Consider the following 21,474-nt stretch of genomic DNA (forward strand, 5'->3'; position numbering starts at 1 on the left):
TAAAATGTCCTGTTGATTTTTGCTTGTCACTTGACGTGAAAAACTCAGATTTCATGTAAGAGATGTTTTTCTTGCTTGTCGCGTTATTGTGTCGCGTCTGGTGAAGATTGTATTGAATAGATTTTCTGATGTGATGTCTTCTATAAATGCCATTTTTTCTTTCAGTTGTTTTTTTTTTTTTTTTTTTTTTGCATTTTGCATTTTTCATTTTCCATTTTTTCCATCCTTCCACTAATAACAGTTCACACAGCTGTGTAAATCAGACTTCACAGTGTAGATGTTAGCTGTGCTTTTGTAGTTATATCATGTAGTGATATCATGATCTATCCATCTGATCTCTCGTATTTATGTGTGTGTGCAGTGTGTCCTAGTGGCAGGTTTGGGAAGAATTGTGCGTGGAGCTGCAGCTGCACTAATAACGGCACATGTAACCCCATTGATGGCTCATGTCAGTGTTACCCCGGCTGGATCGGCAGTGACTGCTCACAGCGTGAGTTTACCACACTTAAACTGATGCTCTTCCCTAACCCCTAATGCCTAACCCTAACCTAACCCAAACCAAACCAAACCAAACCAAGACCAAAGACTCAACTTCAGCTCAACTCATCAGTCTACAAAACAATCTCTTCATCTTTCAGGTCATCAAACTCCAGGTGTGACTCAATGTTTACTTTTCAAGAGGATGTTTCTGAGGAAATTTTTAATGTTTGGACAGTTTCTCTCATTAAATCCTTCTGTTCCTAACAACCATTCTGTTTGGGTAAAAAAACAAAAAAACAAAAAAAACTCGGTAGAGTACAGTAGATTTACAGAACACCTCAATTTTGATTAAACATGAACATTACCATAGGCTTGTTTTTCACACTGAACATGAGCTTTTACAGTAGCATTTCATTTGGAAAACTTTGTTTTCAAAACAGCTCTCTGAAAATGCCCCTCGTCTGCTATTGATCAAACAAACAGGTAGTCCCACCCCCAACTCACGCCACTGGTCGAGTCAGTGTTGTTGTGTCAGGCTGGACGGGTCGCTCAAAACAGGCAGAGGAAGTTTCATAATGCCATAGAGACATAATGCCAACTGAGTGTTTACAGTTTTAAGAAAATTGCGAAAGGCCAAAGTATACTTCAGTTGTCCACGTTGCTGAGTCTGGGAATCTGTCCTAGATTTTCTCGACACGCAGACAGTCCTTGTCTGTGCGTATCGTCACCGCATAAAAACTGTGCGTGCATTGAACACTTCTGTAAAAAAAACAAAGTATATTGTGGCCTTTATAATTGTCTCTGCATATTAGGTTGGTATTGGAGAAAGTATTTTAACAGAAATATTAACGAGCATCAGCTTTAAGATGAGTTTTTCACTATTTTTAAACTCTTAAACGGGTCAAAAATGATCCAAACATCTATGAACTTTAAGTGTTTTCTGAAGACTCTGAATTTAAAACTTAATGACTCTTTTTATCGCTAATTTATCACTCATTGACATCATGAACTCTGTTGTAACTGACGGTAGTCTCAGATTTCTGCTGCAGACTTGGCTTTAATCCTGTATCTCTAGTGTTTCTAATGTAATTGATTAAAGTCTTTATGTTTCAGTGTTCATCCTGCTTACTGTGTTTAACAGCACTGAGTGTGTATACTGGTGGGAATGTGTCTATCACCCCCTGCTGATCATACAGAGAAACACTGAGTCTCCTCATGTAAAATTCATATAGAGAGGCTTTTCTGCTTTTATAGAGTATGGGAATCAAGCATATTTATTCTTTAGCTTAGCACTTCCCAGCAGTTACAAATCTTTTGATTAACAGACTTCAAACATCTACAGTCAGAAAGTTGTGTGATGTTTATAGTTATCACGAGCAGACAGTTGACTTGACTACATGTTGACTACACTACTTGAGTAAAATAGTGTATTCCCAATATTTCAACTTTAATGGCAGCATCTCACTAACAATTACTTATTTATAATTGAAAGAAATGCAGTCTTCTCATACACAACTTGAAAAATGTTCATGCACCAAGTTACAGTAAACAGTGTGATTATGCCTCTGAATATGAGCATGTTTGAATTAAGGAGGGGTTTTTGACAGTTCTCATGAATAAGAAAGAGGTGCACACTCGACGTTTGGGAAGCACTGCCTTAGATGAATCTCTGAAACTGATGCAAATTAATTTTCGAGATGAAAGTATATGTGTCTATATGTTTCTGTGTAGCGTGTCCTCCTGGTCAGTGGGGTCCGAACTGCATCCATAGGTGTAACTGTCATAATGGAGCGTTTTGCAGCGCGTATGACGGCGAGTGTAAGTGTACCGCCGGTTGGACGGGCCTGTACTGCACACAACGTGAGTATGATGTCATCTCTCCATGTCGGGCTTGTGTTACTGGTTATGCGTGCTGGTTGGCTGTGTCTCTCATGACTGTACAGTGTATTGTACCCTTGTCTTCAGTATGTTGATGTTGGTGGTGTTGTGTTTGGCGACTGCAGGCTGTCCGTTGGGTTTCTACGGTAAAGACTGCCTTCAGGCATGTCAGTGTGAGAACGGCGCTGACTGTGATCATATCTCCGGTCAGTGCACATGTCGCACTGGCTTCATGGGACGACACTGTGAACAGAGTGAGTTCACCAGAGCGTTTACAACACTGTTTACTTCTGACACTGTGAACCGCAGTATATTTAATCAAGTGTTATCTACACGTTTTCAGAGTGTCCCGCCAGCTCATACGGTTACGGCTGTCGTCAGGTGTGTGATTGTCTTAATAACTCCACCTGTGATCACATGACTGGCACCTGTTACTGTAGCCCTGGCTGGAAAGGCACTCGCTGTGATCAGGGTAAGAGCAGGGGTGTTTTACTATTTATATATATATATATATATATATATATATATATATATATATATATATATATATATATATATATATATATATATATGGGTGTTTCTTGGGCAGTTTCAGTACTGTGGACGTCTAGCAAGTAAAGTCTCGGTAAAACATTTTTACACTCTCATTCTCACTACAGTTTGATTGGAAATGATGCCCAATAAAAATACTCTGCTCCCAAGGGATATAACTATTGATTTAATATTGAACTATATACTATTGAAACTGCTTTATCACCCTAAACTAAAGTATGAAGAATTCATGACAGACATCAATATATTAGATGAAATCTATGAGATGCAATATTTTGAGTCAGAACAAAAGTCCAGCCAATGTTTCCACACACACACTTCATGTGACTTTGTGGGATTGTGAGATTCATGTTGTGGTGTTTGTCATCAGTTCATTGTGTGATATAAGTATTTCCTGTCTCTCTCAGCAGGTGTGATCATTGTAGGTAATCTGAACAGTCTGACGAGCGCTGCTCTTCCTATGGACTCGTATCAGATTGGAGCAATCTCTGGTATCATCGTGCTAGTGCTGCTCGTGCTCATCCTCCTCCTCCTCTTTATCATTTACCGTAAGAAACAGAAAGGCAAAGAATCCACCATGCCCACGGTCACCTACACGCCCACCATGAGAGCCAATGCCGACTACGCCATCACAGGTGATGATGTGCCTCAAAACTGCTGGACTAACATTGTGTCCTCCCTAAAAAATCATAATCTTGCTGTTATCATTTATTTCTTATAATTCTAATTAGGGTGAGAAACGTGCCTGCAATTCTGTGTTTTCTGTTTCTAGAGTCACTGCCACAGACTAATGACGTCCTTCCCAACAGTAACTATTTCTCCAACCCCAGTTATCACACATTGACCCAGTGCACCAGCCCACCTCACGTCAACAACCTGCCCTATGGAAAGGTCAGATCACAGCATCTAAACCTGCTTTAAAATGCTCGAAAGTAATACTGTACTGTATCTGTGACAACATATTTATTATAAAGAGCATGATTTGGCTTGTCTGTAATGAAAATGTCCTTTGCCTGTTTCTTATTTGGCCTGTGTGTTAGTTGATTAACAGCTGTGGGAACTATGGGACATATTTTGGGCTGCTTGTATTGATGGGGGACAATGTGTTCATGTGTACATTGTTCAAAGGTGCTTCATTTGTTAACTGATAACGATATAAACAGTTTCCTTTGTTCCTTCTGGCAGCTGAAGAATAACCAGTTTTTTGTGAACCTTAAGAACGCTGAGACGAGGAAACAGCTTTCATTGCTGGATCACACAGGAACTCTACCGGCCGACTGGAAACAGGGCGGATCTTTCAATGAGCTCGGTGAGACTTCTGAGTCACCTCAAATCAGGGCTGCATCAAAAATTCTCAGGGCCTGGGAAACATTTCCGGTTGGAAATACATGCTCAGAAAGGTCTTCTGAGACATGGTGAGCTGGATGTGAGACATAGGCTGGGTCCTCATCCAGGTCCTCACCAGCATCAATTGACATGAAATCAATGTTGATTGTTTCCTGGATCAGTATAAATTATTATACTGATTATATAAATTAAGTTCAGTCATGAAACTCTACATTCTGTTGTTAGACCAATGCAATCAAAAGTTATACCATATGGAAACATGGAAGTCAAGGTGGACTTTTATTTATCAATGTGTAGAAAAACCTCTCCAAACAAGTATTTAGGTGTTTTAATGAACATTAAAACAGAATACCTGAAAACTGAAATCAAAAATCAGAAAAAATATAAAAATACTTAAACTTATATCAACTTAGTCCCTAATAATTAAAAATATACGCATTGGCCTTCCAAAAAATGTGCATTGAGCGCCCTATTGTGCGCAATCTGTGTATGTTTGCTACGGTTCTGCTAACCCATGGAGGACACATGCCTGTTTCCAAATATGGAGTCTAACATCTCTAGACATCCGATGAGAACTATCTATCACATCTATTACGTGAAGGATCATGTTTCAGTGTATCAGTCCCAGTGAAACCATCTTTAGCCTCATTTATAAAGACGTTCGTAAAATGATCTTAAATGTGAAATTAAGACAATTTCCTAAATGTTCCTGCGAGTGATTTATAAAACGTCCGTACGCACAAAATTTTTTCCTAAATTCATCCAACTATATAAATCGCAATCCAACTTAAAAACATGCAAATGTGAATGAGAATATAGACTCCACCTACAGAAAACCCACAAATATCCTAATATGGTGAGACAGAATACAATAAAAGCGCATTGGTAAGTTATTAATTCGTTCTTTCATTTATTCATATGGAATGTTCTTGTGTGGTTGACCAATGTTTAAAAAAAAAAAAAAAGTGAATGCAGCATATTCAGCAACTCATCATCAGTTATTCATGTTCATTATCAATAATAAATACATGAATTAACTGCATTTACTGTAAATCCACACCATTCTTCAACCAATGTCCATGTTCTTGCTAAACCGTTATTCCAAAAAGAGCTTGTTTTCATGTAATTAAATATGCAAAGTCTAGCTACATTACAATTGTGTTCTTCTGTATAAAATACATGCTCATTTTTTCCCACTGTTGTCTTCTGTTCACTCTTGCCATTGATTATGCTGCATTTTAGTCAAATCATTTTTTTTATTCATATTATCAACAACAGCAGACAAGAGGCTGAAGGATTAATTGAAAAAAAGTAGATTGTTGCTGTGCTTTTTAAATCTGTAAACTGATTTAGCTATATTTAACCATCTCTACTCCTCGCTCCAAAAATGTGCTGAACGTATTACATACCATATATTACACCTGTCTGTTATCTCGTGGATCTTAAAATTAATTTATTACGGAAACATGCAGATAGGGCTAAATAAATGGTCTGTTACAGTGGATCACTCATTTATTTATTTTGTATTTATTTTTTTCCCAATTTGGCATGCCCAATTACCACTACTTACTAGGTCATTGTGGTGGCGTGGTTACTCACCTCAATCCGGGTGGCGGAGGACAAGTCTCAGTTGCCTCCGCTTCTTAGACCGTCAATCCGTGCATCTTATCACGTGGCTCGCTATGCATGACACCGTGGAGACTCACAGCATGTGGAGGCTCATGCTATTCTCCACTATCCACGCACAACTTACCACGCGCCCCATTGAGAGTGAGAACCCCTAATCGTGACCACGAGGAGGTTACCCCATGTGACTCTACCCTCCCTAGCAACCGGGCCAATTTGGTTGCTTAGGAGACCTGGCTGGAGTCACTCGGCACGCACTGGGATTCGAACTAGCGAACTCCAGGGGTGATAGTCAGCATCTTTACCACTGAGCACCACTGAAAATGGAACAGTTCTAATACACCACCAAATTTAAAAGCATTATTTTAGAATTGGACAGATCAACTATATTCATTGTAAAGATTCTAAGCTAAATAAAGAGTCTACGCTTTAAAACGACCTATTTTGTGCAGATCAAGCAAGTGGTTGTTGAATAATAAAAAAATGTTCCCCTGATCAGCACCCTCTAGAGACAATTTGAAGTCTGATATTATTAAAAATGTTTTGTTGAAAGCTGTGAATTTGTCAGAAAGGCAGTACTAATGGCTGTAGCATCGGTGTTTAAAGGGGATGAATTTAAAATACTCTTAGAGAGTTTACTGTGCTGACAGTTCAACAGCACTAAAGCACAATCAGGGCTGCAGTTAGAAATTCATTCTGTGCCACCAACCCCCCCCCCCCCCCAAGCCCGGGCCTGAGATAAAAGGTCCAGTTGTCCCCCCTTATTGCCGACTCTGAGCACAACACACTAGAAAACAATCTTGATAAACTGGTTAGCCTCAATAATTGATTGGTCGGTTGGTGGATGCTAATCCCTAATTTGTCCAACTATCTTGTGTAAAGTTAGCATTTTTAAATGCGTTGTATTCCTGTTATATTCTGTCACCCAGGGTCAGTGTCTTTTGATTCATATCATTTCCAGGGCTATATAATTTTTCTTTCTCTCTTATTCTGTTAGGAGCGTATGGTGTTGACAGGTCTTACATGGGAAAGTCACTTCGAGGTAAGGGATCACTTTGCAAGGAAATGGTTTTTATACTTGTTTCTGATTATGGATCATGACAATTACAAATCTCTGACTCTGTAGACCTCGTGAAGAATGTGCCCTATCACGCCAGTTCCTGCTCTCTCAATAGTTCAGAGAACCCGTATGCCACAATCAAAGACCCTCCTCTGCTGCTGGCCAAGAGCTCTGAGTGCGGTTACATGGAGATGAAGTCTCCCGCTCACAGAGACTCACCGTATGCTGAGATACATGGCTCGAATCCTGCCAACAAAAACGTCTATGAAGTTGGTAAGAGGTTTATAGATCCACTAACACCAAGATGGTTTTCTCAACCATCTCTAAACACTCATAGAATTTGTCTGTTTTTATTTACACTCCATACCATGTTACTACAGAGAGGAATAGTTATTTTTCAATGATAGGACTATCCTAGTCACAATACTCTTGGATATACTGTACTTAAGCACCATGGCAGAATAAATCGAGATAATCAGAGCAACTGTGCACAAGTATGATGCATTATCCCCCTGTTAAATACCGGAATGCATCACATTATTTCCTTCCCTCAGCTAACAAGAGAACAAATTGTCTTGAATCATGAATTTTTGATTGTAGGGAACTTTTTTGTGAGTTTTGTGGGAATCTCTACCTGGGTGAAGCTTGCTCCTTCCAAGAGAATCCTGCAGTTTTTTGTAGGTTTTTTGTTTTTAATACTGACGGCTGGGGAACAGGTTGTAACCTGCTCAAAGTGCAAGGCTTCCACTGCTGTTCTTTACTGATTATGGATCCTATTTCAGTCATGACAGTTTGGAATACATTTTGGTGTTATAATGGATATGACAAATTGGTAAGTTTGGTCTTGGCAGAATGGATCTGCTTACGCTTCTGCAGAGCAAATACGAAGACTTGCTGCTGCTAGAACATACATAGACATGCTCCTGCTGCTGCACAATTAGACATACACTACCGTTCAAAAGTTTGAGGTCACTTGCCTGAAATGTTTCTTATGATCTTAAAAATCTGTTGATCTGAAGGCGTGCTTAAATGTTTGAAATTAGTTTTGTAGACAAAAATATAATTGTGCCAGTTTATTTAATTACAAAACTAAAATTTTATAAAAAAAAATAACGTTTTTGAAATGACTTTTGATGACTTGGACCAAATAATAAAGAAAAGCAGCCACTAAGTGCCCAACATAGATGGTTAGTTTAATACTGTTTAAAAAGCATCCCAGGGTGATACCTCAAGAAGTTGGTTGAGAAAATGCCAAGAGTAAATTTCTGCTAAATCTAGGCAGTGTGGCCACTTTGAAGATGCTAAAATATAACATAGTTTTGATTTATTTTTGATTTTTTTAGTCACAACATAATTTCCATATTTCCATTTCTATTATTCCATAGTTGTTATGACTTTACTATTATTCTAAAATGTGAAAATAAATAATTAAAAAAAATAAAGAATGAGTAAGTGACCCTAAACTTTTGAACGGTAGTGTACATATAATTCCTGTGAAGCAGATCTCGACAAGTGATGCTGAGGAGGAGGAGGGTTTGAGGCAATTGAAATGTTAGACAAAGCGACAATATGCTAGTTAATTGGCTAACAGATTTCAAGACACAGGACCATTGCACCATGGAGTTTTTGAGCCGATTGGCTAACACATTACATGTTTTTAGGACCTGTCAGCTTGCGCCACATAGAGTTTCATGACTGAACTTAGAATAATTTATACTGATCCAGGAAACAATCAACATTGATTTCACGTCAATTGATGCTGGTGAGGACCTGGATGAGGACCCAGCCTATGTCTCACATCCAGCTCACCATGTCTCAGAAGACCTCTCTGAGCATGTTGTGAGTGAAGCACCAACTGTATCAGGAGTTCCTCACTCAAAATCTGCAGACTCTTTGCATTGATCCTAATACTGTCAGCATTCCTGGTGCCCCAGTGCCCTGAGTTTTTACAAGCTCTGACTAAGACTTGGGCAAAAGTGAATACCTTGTTTTGAGCTGTTGCAAACCTTTGACCATGTAAGAAAACAGACTCCAGTTCAGGCTACCTGTCTTCAGGGGCATCAGCGTGACCTCTGCTCTGTGACCATGCCCAAGATGCAACAGGCCTTTCTCACTGATACTTCACCTTTATTGGACAAGAATGCATTTTTATGAACCATGTTTTTTCTGATCCTCAAGAAAGATAGCAGGCACTTCTGCTGCCTGAAGTGCCTACTTTTCAAGATGCTATCCACATAATGTGTCTTTATCACATCAGCCCATGTGAGTGGTTTACCACCCTGGACTTGGATGAGCAGAGACCATCATGGTTATTTTCGTAACTTCTGTTCCCTGATGGAGGGAACGAGACATTGTGTCGATGTAGTGACACTAGGGGTCACTCTTGGGAGCCCCAAACACCTCTGCTTTTTTGAAAAAAGGCCAATGAGAATTGGCGAGTGGAATTTGCATGCCACTCCCCCGGACATACGAGTATAAAAGGAGCTGGTATGCAACCACTCATTCAGGTTTTGTGCTGAGGAGCCGAGACCACATCCCGGCCATTTCAGCGGGTAGTTCAGCATTGTGGCAAGAGGGACACAATGTCTCATTCCCTCCATCAGGGAACGGAGGTTACGAAAGTAACCATGACGTTCCCTCTCTGTCACTCACTCGACGTTTTGTCGATGTAGTGAGACTAAGGGTCCCTATACAAAACGCCACAACTATCTGAACTGTGTTACGTGAACTGGCAGTGTGTGACGGGCAGACCGCTGTGTGCCTCATAGCCAGTGCACCAGGCCATCACGTAACCGCCCTCAACGCTCTTATGAGCGTCGAACAGTCCATCAGGGACAAGTCGACTGCCCAACTATAGGGACAGGCTAGCCCAGCTGAGGCCTCTTTCCCTCTCTTTTCTCCCCAAAAAGAGTAGAACTTGTTAACTGACTGGGAGCCATAAGTGTCTGCATCGGGGGGTGTTCCTCCCAAGGGGAAGACACCGCGGAGACCACACCCCGCCCAAAGGGGGGGGGGTATTTTGAGTGGAATACGTCACATGGTCTTACCGAGTCTTGTCAGAAATATGTCATGTGGAGAGGTCCCATGGTAGGTCCTACCCGATGGGGGAGGAGATTCTATAGAGCATGGCGACCGGGGGCAGAGGGGCCTCTGCCCAAGGAAGACGCAGTGTGCCGACAGGGAAATGATTTTGCGGAAGATATCACATGGGGTCGCCTTCGGGGAACCAGCACATGTGGAGCACCTACCTCAGTACAGGGGCTCATTAGCGCACGTACTGGGCCAGGCAGCGAGTTTCTCTGCAAAATCAACTGCCAGAGGGCTAAGGAGGAAAGTCATCCAGGGATCACAGTCTGTGAACATGACTGGGAGTCAAGAGCACACGTCTTCACCTCAAGGGAGGGGAAAGGCGCTATGCGCAAGCGGTACACTCGGCCAGCTGTCCCGGAACTTACCTGCTCGTGCTTGCCAATACACGGGACAAGACCGGCTCAACCCAGAGATTGTAGAACCTCGCAAAGGTGTTGGGTGTTGCCCAGCCCACTGCTCTGCAGATGTCTGCCAAAGAGGCACCACTGGCCAGGGCCCAGGAGGCCCCCACACTCCTGGTAGAGTGGGCTCGTAACCCCACAGGGGGTGGCACGTCCTGAGCCCGATATGCCTTCGCGATGGTGTCAATGACCCAGTGGGCAATCCTCTGTTTGGAGACAGCACTTCATTTCTGCTGTCCACCAAAGCAGACAAAGATCCAAATAGATGCGTAAAGCTCGCACCGGACACAGCAACTCCAAGGCTGGGTCTGCCTCCTCCTGGGGTAGTGCTTGCAGGTTCACCACCTGATTCCTAAAAGGGGTCGTGGGAACCTTGGGCACATAGCCCAGTCGGGGTCTCAGGATCACGTGAGAGAAACCCGGACCAAACTCCAGGCACGATTCGCTGATAGAGAACACCTGCAGGTCCCCTACCCCTTTGATGGAAGTGAGCGCAGTCAGGAGGGCAGTCTTCATAGAGAGTGCCTTAAGCTCAGCTGACTCCAAGGGCTCAAAGGGAGCTCCCTGTAGACCCCGAAGGACTACAGAGAGGTCCCACGAGGGGACGAGGCGCAGTCTGGAGAGATTCAACCTCCTAGCGCCTCTCAGGAACCTGATGATCAAGTCATGCTTCCTCAAGTACTTACCATCTACTGCATCGTGATGAGCCAAAATAGCAGCTACGTACACCTTCAAGGTGGAGGGGGACAGCCACCCCTCCAGCCTCTCCTGCACGAAGGAAAGCACTGAACCGACTGCGCATCTCTGGGGGTCTTCGCATTGGGAAGAACACCACTTAGCGAACAGACGCCACTTCAAGTCATACAGGCATCTCATAGAGGGAGCCCTAGCCTGAGTGATCGTGTCTACCACCGCGGGTGGTAGGCCACTTAGGTCTTCCATGTCCCGTCCAAGGGCCAGACTTGGAGATTCCAGAGGTCTGGTCGTGGGTGCCAGATGGTGCCCCGTCACTGAGAAAGAAGGTCCTTCTTCAGGGGAATTCATCAGGGGGGGCTGTCGTGAGGAGCGTGAGATCCAATAACCACATCTGGGTGGGCCAGTAGGTTTCATCCTCCCTGACCTTGCACAGGGTCTGTGCAAGTAGGCTCAATGTATGAAACGCGTATTTGCATAGTCCAGGGGGCCAGCTGTGTGCCAGCGCATCTATACCAAGGGGTGCCTCGGTCAGGGCATACCAAAGTGGGCAGTGGGAGGATTCCCGGGAAGCAAACAGGTCTACCTGTGCTCGACCGAATTGACTCCAAATCAGCTGGACCATCTGAGGGTGGAGTCTCCACTCTCCCCTGAGAGTAACCTGACGTGACAGCGCGTCCGCTGCGGTGTTGAGGTCGCCTGGGATGTGAGTGGCTCGTAGTGACTTGAGGCGCTGCTGACTCCAGAGGGGGGGACGGCGGGCGAGTTGTGACATGCAGCGGGAGCGTAGACCACCTTGACAGTTGATGTACACTGCTGTCACTGTGTTGTCCTTCTGGATCAACACGTGCTTGCCCTGGATCAACGGCCGGAACCTCCGCAGGGGGAGCAGTACTGCCAACAACTCTAGGCAGTTGATGTGCCAACGCAGCCGCGGGCCAGTCCAGGAGCCGGCGGCTGTGTGCCCGTTGCATATGGCACCCCAGCCCATCTTGGAGGCATCTGTTGTAACCACGACGTGCCTGGAGACCTGCTCTAGGGGAACCCCTGCCCGTAGAAATGCAAGGTCGGTCCAAGGGCTGATGGGGCGGCGATAGATCGGTGTGATGGTCACGCGATGTGTCCCGCAGTGCCATGCCCATCTCGGGACTCGAGTCTGAAGCCAGTGCTGAAGCGGTCTCATATGCATCAACCCGAGTGGTGTGGCCACCGCTGAGGATGCCATATGCCCCAGGAACCTCTGAAAAATTTTCAGTGGAACCATTGTCCTCCATCTGAATGCCTTCAGACAGTTCAGCACCGACTGCACGCTCTCGTTCGCGGGCTGCGGCAGAGCTGGTGTTGTTGCTGCAAGAGGACGCCCTTGGCGACGAGCAGACAGGGTGCAGGGTCTTAAGCCGCGCTGGGGCAGGATATGTTGTAAGGCCTCCATCTGCTTCTTCACCGCTGAGAACTGCTGGGCAAAGTCCTCGATGGCATCGCCAAACAGGCCAACCTGGGAAATGGGGGCATCAAGGAACCGTGCCTTGTCCGCCTCTCCCATCTCGACCAAGTTGAGCCAAAGGTGGTGCTCCTGGACCACCAGGGTGGACATCGCCTGCCCGAGAGACCGTGCCGTGACCTTCATCGCCCGGAGAGTGAGGTCGGTCGCCGAGCGCAGTTCCTGCATCAATCCCAGGTCAGAACTACTCTCGTGCAGTTATTTTAGCACCTTGGCTTGGTGTACTTGCAGGAGAGCCATGGCGTGCAGGGCGGAGGCGGCTTGTCCAGCGGCACTGCAGGCCACAGTTGTCAGGGACGACGTAAACCTACAGGCCCTGGACAGGAGCTTCGGGCACCTTATCCACCTGGGGGATCACTGAATACCCCCTGGCCACTCCACCATCGAGGGTAGTGAGAGCGGGGGAGCTGAAAGACCGGAACTGGGCAGTAAAAGGTGCCTCCCATGATCTTGTCAGCTCCACATGCACTTCCGGGAAGAAAGGAAAGGGGCGTGGCCGTGGGCGGTGCCCCGAGCCCAGGAACCAGTCGTCGAGCTGCAAGGGTTCAGGGGAGAGTGGAGGGTTACATTCTAGCCCGACGCTCGCGGCCTCCCGGGAAAGCATGTCCATCATTTCCGCATTGGCATGAGACTGGGCGACCGTTCCCGAAGGAGGAAGCCCAGCCAAAGCCTCTGTGTCAGACTGGACGAGCCTGCTCTCCGATGCTGCGCTCGATAACTCATCGTCTTCCGGAGCTCCGAACGAGAAGTCGAACTCGCACTGAGACGAGCCAGCGGTCTCGTGCGAGAGCCCGATCGGGGCAAGCGAGCGTGCTGGGGAATGGGAGGTCCATGGGGGGATACACAGCAGAGGTGGTCCCATTGATGTCCCCAAATCGCCCCCAGTGCTAACCGACGCGGCCTTAAACCCGTAGGTAGAAGGACTGGTGCGGGGAGCCGCGACCGCAACGTTGCCATGGTCATGTTCTTGCAATGAGGAGTCTGGGCAGTGCCCAGACACGTAAGACAGCAATCGTGGCGGTCAGAAGCGGAGAGATAACGACCGCAACCAGGAATAACACACAAACGGAAAGGCATTTTAAAAAGACGTTCCGTGTGTGCCGCTCTTTTTGTGAATGAAAATATACTCTTTTAGAATATACTCTCTTATTTTCGCTCTGCCGAAGTGCCCTGGGGCATTCTCTGCACTCCACGTGTGCAGAGGGGGAGAAGCTGCTGAAATGCGCCGTAAATCCAGCAGTTTTGAGGTGCGTCTTGGAGGGAATTTAATTCAGTGCACTAAATACAGCTGCTCGGCGCCGAAGAGAAAATCTGAATGAGTGGTTGCATACCAGCTCCTTTTATACCCGTATGTACGGGGGAGTGGCGTGCAAATTCCACTCGTCAATTCTCATTGGCCTTTTTTCAAAAAAGCAGAGGTGTTTTGGGCTCCCAAGTGTGACCCCTAGTGTCACTACATCAACACAACATCGAGTGAGTGACAGATAGGGAACATGCAGTATCAGATGTGGTTCTTAATGACAAGTCCCCCAGTGTAATTTTAGCTGGACGCCTTCACCTACAAGTGACAAAGGTTTAGACTGTATGCCTTCCACTCTAGACAGGGTTCAGAAAGCAGAGTTACAGCTGCTGCTGATTGTCTCAAGATTGCAAGAATTTTGTTGCTCATAGCAGGTTTTCCATGGGAGCTTCCCCAACTGCCAGATTTCCTGTCCTGGGCATGAGGCACACTATTGCACATAAACCCTTCATGCCTGTAGTTATAGACAAATGGGACAATTTAGAACTTCAGCCTGCTGTAGTAAGTGTCTTAGAAAGTTCTAAAGCTCCTTCCACCAGTTCTGCTCATGGTAAGCGATGGCAGCTGTTCTGTCAGTGGTGTAGTGATCAGGCACTTTTCCACAATTGGGCCGAACGGTTCTTCGGAGCATGGTCAGTTCCAGTAGCATTTTCACTTGAGCATGGTTTGACACAGTTTAATTACAAACCACTCCCAGCCCGGTTAGCTAGCTATATCTGCATGCCATGATGAGGGTCCTGATGGCCAGTGGCAAGTATCCTCTATTCACAAGGGCTGAGTTTGAAATGGCATACTACCTTACTACTTTACTACTAGTATTTCTGCCGTACATAGATATAAGAACCCAGCCATGGTTTCTTAAGGGTGTCAATAGATGGTGTCCACAGAGGTGACCTTAAGTTTGGACCTCGATGTAGTGCTTTTTTAAGCTGTTTTTTTTTTCACTTCCAGAGCCAACCATCAGTTCTGTCCACACACTCTCTAACAACAACTACAACGGACCATTTTGTCAAGATCCATATGACCTACCAAAGAACAGCCACATCCCATGTCATTACGATCTACTGCCCACGAGAGACAGCACCCCCTCGCCCCATGAGGACATGGACAGAAAATAACTCTAAAAGAATTAAAGGACCATTAAAGGACCATAAACCTGTGACATGATCATCTGATACATGTCTCCACAGTACTATATTAATGGTTTTAATGCTTTTTAGTCATTCATTGTTATAATCATTCCTAATTTCTTCTGAATTACAAACATTGAAACGTTTGAAAATATTGAAAAGCTATATACAAAACAAGTTTACTTAGACTTATACAGACTCTGGGGGAATACAAGGGCGAGTCTTTCGGTGGATGAGACAAACATTCATATTTACAGTATTAACTAGATTCATTTGAACATAAGCGAATCATTCCATTCTTCAATAACAGCACATCACACAAATACAGAACAATCCTCTGCGTTTCTGTAACAAAGTGATTATTCCATATTAGGCATATCTGTTCCTTTCACTCTGTATTTCAGGATTGAGGATAATAGCACTGTTTATTGAGACTGACTCTGAACTGCTGGCTCAATGTTTCTGTTATTGAAAATGTTTTCTTGTCTGAAAGCATTTCAGGTTACCAAAGATTGATGTGCTGTGATAAAGCACCATTTTTATTGTATTTATATTGACAGCTGTCCATTGAGTAGAGATTACAGTCACCTTTTCTAAGATCAATACTTTTTATTTCATTTTTTGGCTTGTGCCGTTTGATTTTAGTCCTATAAAAACTCTTAATGATCACTGAAATGAAGATCAAATACTTTGTAACTAGTAGTTAGCGAGCTGAAGCTGGACTTTTGCGAAGAAATCTGAAAGGTCATGTGATATGAGGTCAGTTGGATATGGATAAGGGTGTTTAGGATGTACATTCATGTGTTAAAATGTCATATGTAAGTCTTAAAGCACTCTGAGCCTTTAGAAGAACTTTGTGTAAATCTGTACATAGTGCCAACTCTTGTATGAATTGCAAGAATTTTCTTTGAAAATGTAACATAAATTCCTCTGTAACTTGACCTGTACTCTTTAAAGCAGGACGTGCGGTAAAGACTTCATTCCTTTACTGACTAAACTCAATGTACTGTTTTCCTTTGAAATTTTGTATTTTTACTTTACTGAATATGCCACAATAAGAAATGGTTAATAATACTAGTTCCAAAAGGCAAGGTCAGACTTGGAACAACAGTAGAACACGTGTGTATGTATGTATCTTACAAACTGTATCATTGTTTTTTTTTTGTGATTTTTTTTTAAAGAAATAAATAAAGTTACGCAGTTGTTATTTCCCCTTCCCAAAGAGCTCCAATACAATTAACCTATATATGTACTCTGCAACCATGTTTTTTTTCACATCCTTTGAATGTTGTATTTCACTTCTTTTTTTTTTCTTTTTTGCTGAAATATACTGTATATGCAATTGTGCTTTACAATAAATGATAAAAATGTGTCAAGTTGGCAATAGGGTGATGTGAGTTTTAGTTATAAATAATCACAATTTTGTAAATATAATTCATGTCATTTTTGTAGAGGGGCATAATGAATATATTGGCATTACAGTAAAAATATAAATAGTAAGAATATGTCTCAGGCATAAAATATCATAAAAAAACTGTAAAATGATTAAATGAAACAATACTATAGCATTCATAAACTATTGTAAATGGTCTGTCCTCTGAGAGCAGTTAATGTGTTTTGACTCCACCAGTGCTTACAATACTATTCAAATCCAGGGTTTGAATCGTTCTTTTGAATCGGTTCCTTGATGAATGAATCGCTCACACTGAATTGAGCTCATAATGTTATCCACCTTATTTTTAGGCAAAACTAGGGCGCCGCCATTATCAACATTGAATGTGGACCACTTCCGGTATAAGCCACTTCCAGCTATTTTAGCTAAACAAAAATACTACATTATGCTGCTTTATATTACAGGCTGGCAATAAATGTCGACATATTATTATCATTAATTAAAATTTTCATAAACTCATTGGTTTTGAGCACATATAGTTTTACCGTTTATCACTTTTTGCCATCGTTGTATCACACACTGTTGCACAGGCAGAATGAATGAAATCAGGCGCTGACAAGGACAGTCCTCTGCACCATCTGACATGCCTCAACAAACTTTCCACAACCAGCAGAGAGAAGAAAGATGCCGGGAAAATGCTGCTTCAACTTTCTTTGCACCAAAACTTCATCTTGTTTTATCTTGACAAAATAATAAAGGCATTTTACTCTCCGTTATTGACAGAGAGCATTCTCTCTTTCATAGCGGTGTATAGTAAACAGACACGCAGATCGCACATTAAGCATGGCTTATGAAACATCGCCTTTGGAAATAAATAAAGAAAGAAAGAAAGGCATTATCGGAGGTTATGCAGGTACATATGAACCGAGGTTTACATGGAGACAAGAAAGACTGCATCGTCACAATCTCGGTAAAGAAAGAAGCAGATATTATTACCGTCTCTTTAATACAACAACACACAGCAACAAGTGAATGATCTACTTACGCTTTTACTATAAATGCTGACGTTAGAAAATTATCCGACATTGGCACATAATTCTGCTGTACATCCTGTGGTTGTGTGATAGTTTATAAGCCCAGATCACTAACTCTGGTATTATAACCTTCTAGTTATTTACACTGCAGTCAATGCCAGCTGAACTTTCTCACAATCGCAGGCAGCAGCTGCTTACTACCTCATTGCAAAATAAGGTGGAAAGGGTGATCATATTCAAAGAAAATTCCAGGTTAAGTGCAATCGACAGCATGTGTGGCATAATGTTGATTTGTCCCTCCTTTTCTTAAAGTTGTACTACATAACTTTGTGCTCTTTAGCGACGTCTGTTTTTGAAACTTAAAATAGCAAGCTATTTGCGAATTAATACCTTACGTCAGTCGTGTTTCGGCACTGTTTTCTGGTGGACGAATCTCGTGAATTGAGGTTATCTGGACATCGCCTGTGTGATCATGACTGGGCATATTCACAGCCATAATGTGCTATTTTAATGTTGATATGTTATACGATTAAACATTTAAAACTGAAATATTACTTGCTTTGATGAAGATAAACAACACTCTTATTTACATATTATGAATTAATTAATTTTACACTTATTGTGCTTTTCTGACACTGCACTCAAAGAACTTTTACACAGATAGCAAACCACCACCAGTTACAGCATATTTTAATCTGATTATTCAAGTGTTTATCAACTATTAATGTATGTATTGTACTACACTTATCAATTTAAGAGGTGAAACTTATGATATGGCTGATACCAGTTCAATGGAAGAATTTTATTATTTTTATATTAAATTGTACAGCCTCAGTTAATAATGCAAGTGAACCGTAATACTACAATAGTATGTCTATGCAATGCACACAATAACACTGTAAACTAAAAACATAAAACGAGAATTCAATAATGATGGGGATAAAATATACTTTATTAAACATGAAAATAATACGCCTAAATATGCAACATAACAATTACAAGAAGTCAATTTTAAAAGTCATACATATTAGTAAACATGTCACAGTAACTTCGGGACAACGTAGATACATCACGATCGGTTAACATACAAGTAATGTTCGATTCATACAAGCATAACAGGCAATAAAAACTTCAACAACCCAACAAGAAAGCATATCCGAATAATATATGATTGTTGTTAATGATCTAAATTGTGGCAATAATTAAAAATGGAAAAGTCAAAGATCATATTTGTTTGTGGTGTTTGTGTTACACATCTATATGGGACAAAAAGTGTAATGTGAGTAGCTACAGATGGACACTAAGTCATCCATGATCTCTCTGACCTCAGGTTGTGCGACTGTGTCTGAACAGGAGAGTAACACAGACTTTCAGTTGAAATCCTAACAGCTGCAGATGTCCTCTGAGGAGTCTGAAGCAGTTGTTGGATGTATGAGAGATGGGTTGTGTGGAGGTGGAGAACAGAGGAGGATTAACAGCTTGATAGATGTTTGTGAAGTAAATGACCTGTAAATGAGTGGATTCATGCAGGTACCGTGTGATTCACAGAGACGATTGTGGGGATGGGGCAGGCCTGGCTCCACAGGGGGGCCTGGGTGGGCCTGGCCCACCCAATCATGAACTTGGCCCACCTTGAGAACTACACCTACACCCACCCCTCCAACTGTTCGGCCCACCCAGAGGGTCCTATGGCCCACCTTACATCTTAGAGCTGGACCCAGGCCTGGGATGGGGGCATGGTCGTGTGTTTCTCTGCGGGAGAGAGAGAGTGGTAAGGCTCGTCACCTGGGCTGTCATTATCATTAACACCTGTCTCTCGTTATAGTGATGGTGGAGACAGTCCTGAAAAGGCCGACAACCGCATCGGTCGGAAAAAAGAGAAAGCAGAGAGAGAGAGAAAGAGTGAGTGAGTGAGTGAGTGTGTGTGCGTGCGTGCGGACTCTCATTGACTTGCCTGTGTGTTTATTTGGCCACAAAGAGCCCTTTTTGTTTATGTTCTGTCTGACAGTAAAGGAGTAATAAAAATACTCACGTTGACTGTTTCTGCTGCCTCCTGACTCCTCCATTTGCCCTGAATATACGAACTCTGTTACAACGATACAATAGAATGAACTAACAACACTGAAAATCTACCAGACAGGTCAACGCTGAGGTTACTTCTTGAGAAGGCTCAGACCCCTCAGTGTGTGTGAGACGCTTCACATGTTATTTTAGCCTGTTGTCTACATGATGTCTTCAAAAACTAAAAATAAATAAACATACTTTTAAAATGTATTCAGAAAGAACTGCTTCATAAAATAAAGAGCTTGCATTGCTTAATGCATCTGTGTTCACATTTTTGCGTAGAGTATGTTTCCGCCAGTCGGTGACTGACAGGTAAGTAGGTAGAGCTTCGCTGATGTTCAAACGGAGTGTTTGCACTGCACCAAATGTGCTCATGTGCATTTTCGACCATCTCCAAATGAGGTATTTAGTATCATTCCATTTCAAACAGAGTGCCTCAAATGCACCTTAATACCAGATGTCAACGGGGCCGCTGATAAGGTTTATAATGTGCCCCCACTTTTCACAATGTACATTACTCCAGTGGAACAAAGTGATTTTTTGAAAGTTATGCTACTTCATCTTTTATCAGTTTTGATAGAAGAGAGGCCAGATAGATCAAACATTTGCTTTCTGTGCCACAATGGTTTTCATCATCTCTGAACAATACGAACAGAGATTTTTTTCATACTGAGATACCAACCTCCACAGATCATCCTTAGGAGAAAACCTAACGGTCAGTGTGCATCACGTGAGACTTGTAAGCCAATGAACATTCAGATTGTGTTCAGATTGAGGGCCATATTTTAAGAGCTCCAAGTTCAGCGCAATGGTTTAAGTCAGGGGTGTCAAACTCGGTTCCTGGAGGGCCACAGTCCAGCAGATTTTAGCTTCAACCTTAATTAAACACACCTGAAGCAGCTAATCAAGGTCTTCAGGAGTGCTTGAAGATTACAAGGAGGCATTTTGGAGCAGGGCTGGAACTAAACTCTGCGGGGCTGTGGCCCTCCAGGAACTGAGTATGACACCCCTGCTTTAAGTCATAAGCACAAAGTCAGTGGGCATGTCCATGAAGTTATGTATTTTTGTGCAAGCATGCACAAGTCTAGGCGCAAGTTGGTTTGGTGAAATCGCCCATGCAACGTGCTAATGGGAGGGTCAAGTGCAATTTCATTCTCAGGTTTTCTCTGGTTATTCCACAGTCTGCGTCCTATATATACTGTAGGCCATTTCCTCAAGCACCAGCAATATAAACAAAAACAACACATTCATAAGACGTTGGTTGTGTAAATGGACTGTATGTAATGAATTTGAATAATAGAAAATTACTTTCTTTTGTGCATTAAAGTCTGCATGAAATGAAAATTCACCCTATCTATTTTCTAAATACATGTTATTAATCTTATTGTGTACGATTCATCCATGCATGTTTTATTGTTTTAAATTATTTTTTTTTACCTCGTAATCTTTAATCAAAATGTAATATCTTCCAGGTGAAACGACAGACTTCTCTCTGGTGACGTATGCAGGACTTCTCCAATCATTTAGTCTGCTTAAACCCCGCCCCTTTCTTATAAATACCACAACTTTGCGTAGAGTTGAACAAGCATCAATTGCATGTTGGTGAAGATGGCAAGGTGTATTTTCGTCTGTTTTCCTTCAAAAATACCATTCCTTAACCCAAACTTCCTTGGTTACGGGTCAGCTGGCTTGAATTTACATTTCGAATGAGAAGGAATAACAGCGAATCCGCGGTTGTGTTCGAGACATTTCACGCCTGAATTGCTGAAGTGATCACTAATGAATACAACACTTCGGATGCCTCTGGAGTTTATTTATATTTTTGAATGCAGTTATCTTGGGATGCACAGCACGAGTAAGTGTTTTTTTCCTTTATATTTAGTGTATTGTGATTTTTTACTCACTCGTTTTTCAACGGCTACAGC

General features: G+C 42.8%; 1 protein-coding gene across 2 annotated transcripts in view; it reads left to right on the top strand.

Moving 5' to 3' along the window:
- megf10 (multiple EGF-like-domains 10) overlaps positions 1–16,433 on the top strand; it is a 99,892-nt gene extending 83,459 nt beyond the window's left edge. The window contains exons 16-25 of one of the 2 annotated variants that reach the window (XM_051683523.1): positions 362–490; positions 2,212–2,340; positions 2,484–2,612; positions 2,702–2,830; positions 3,321–3,545; positions 3,683–3,801; positions 4,096–4,219; positions 6,881–6,925; positions 7,010–7,216; positions 14,880–16,433. In XM_051683523.1, the coding sequence (XP_051539483.1) occupies positions 362–490; positions 2,212–2,340; positions 2,484–2,612; positions 2,702–2,830; positions 3,321–3,545; positions 3,683–3,801; positions 4,096–4,219; positions 6,881–6,925; positions 7,010–7,216; positions 14,880–15,046 (1,403 nt within the window). In that variant the 3' untranslated portion in view covers positions 15,047–16,433. Of the gene's footprint in view, positions 1–361; positions 491–2,211; positions 2,341–2,483; positions 2,613–2,701; positions 2,831–3,317; positions 3,546–3,682; positions 3,802–4,095; positions 4,220–6,880; positions 6,926–7,009; positions 7,217–14,879 lie in introns of both variants that reach the window. The other variant, XM_051683524.1, reaches the window with a different exon arrangement.
- Positions 16,434–21,474: the final 5,041 nt, after the last annotated feature.

The sequence above is a fragment of the Myxocyprinus asiaticus genome, chromosome 42 (genome assembly GCF_019703515.2).
Source record: "Myxocyprinus asiaticus isolate MX2 ecotype Aquarium Trade chromosome 42, UBuf_Myxa_2, whole genome shotgun sequence".
Classification (NCBI taxonomy): domain Eukaryota; kingdom Metazoa; phylum Chordata; class Actinopteri; order Cypriniformes; family Catostomidae; genus Myxocyprinus; species Myxocyprinus asiaticus.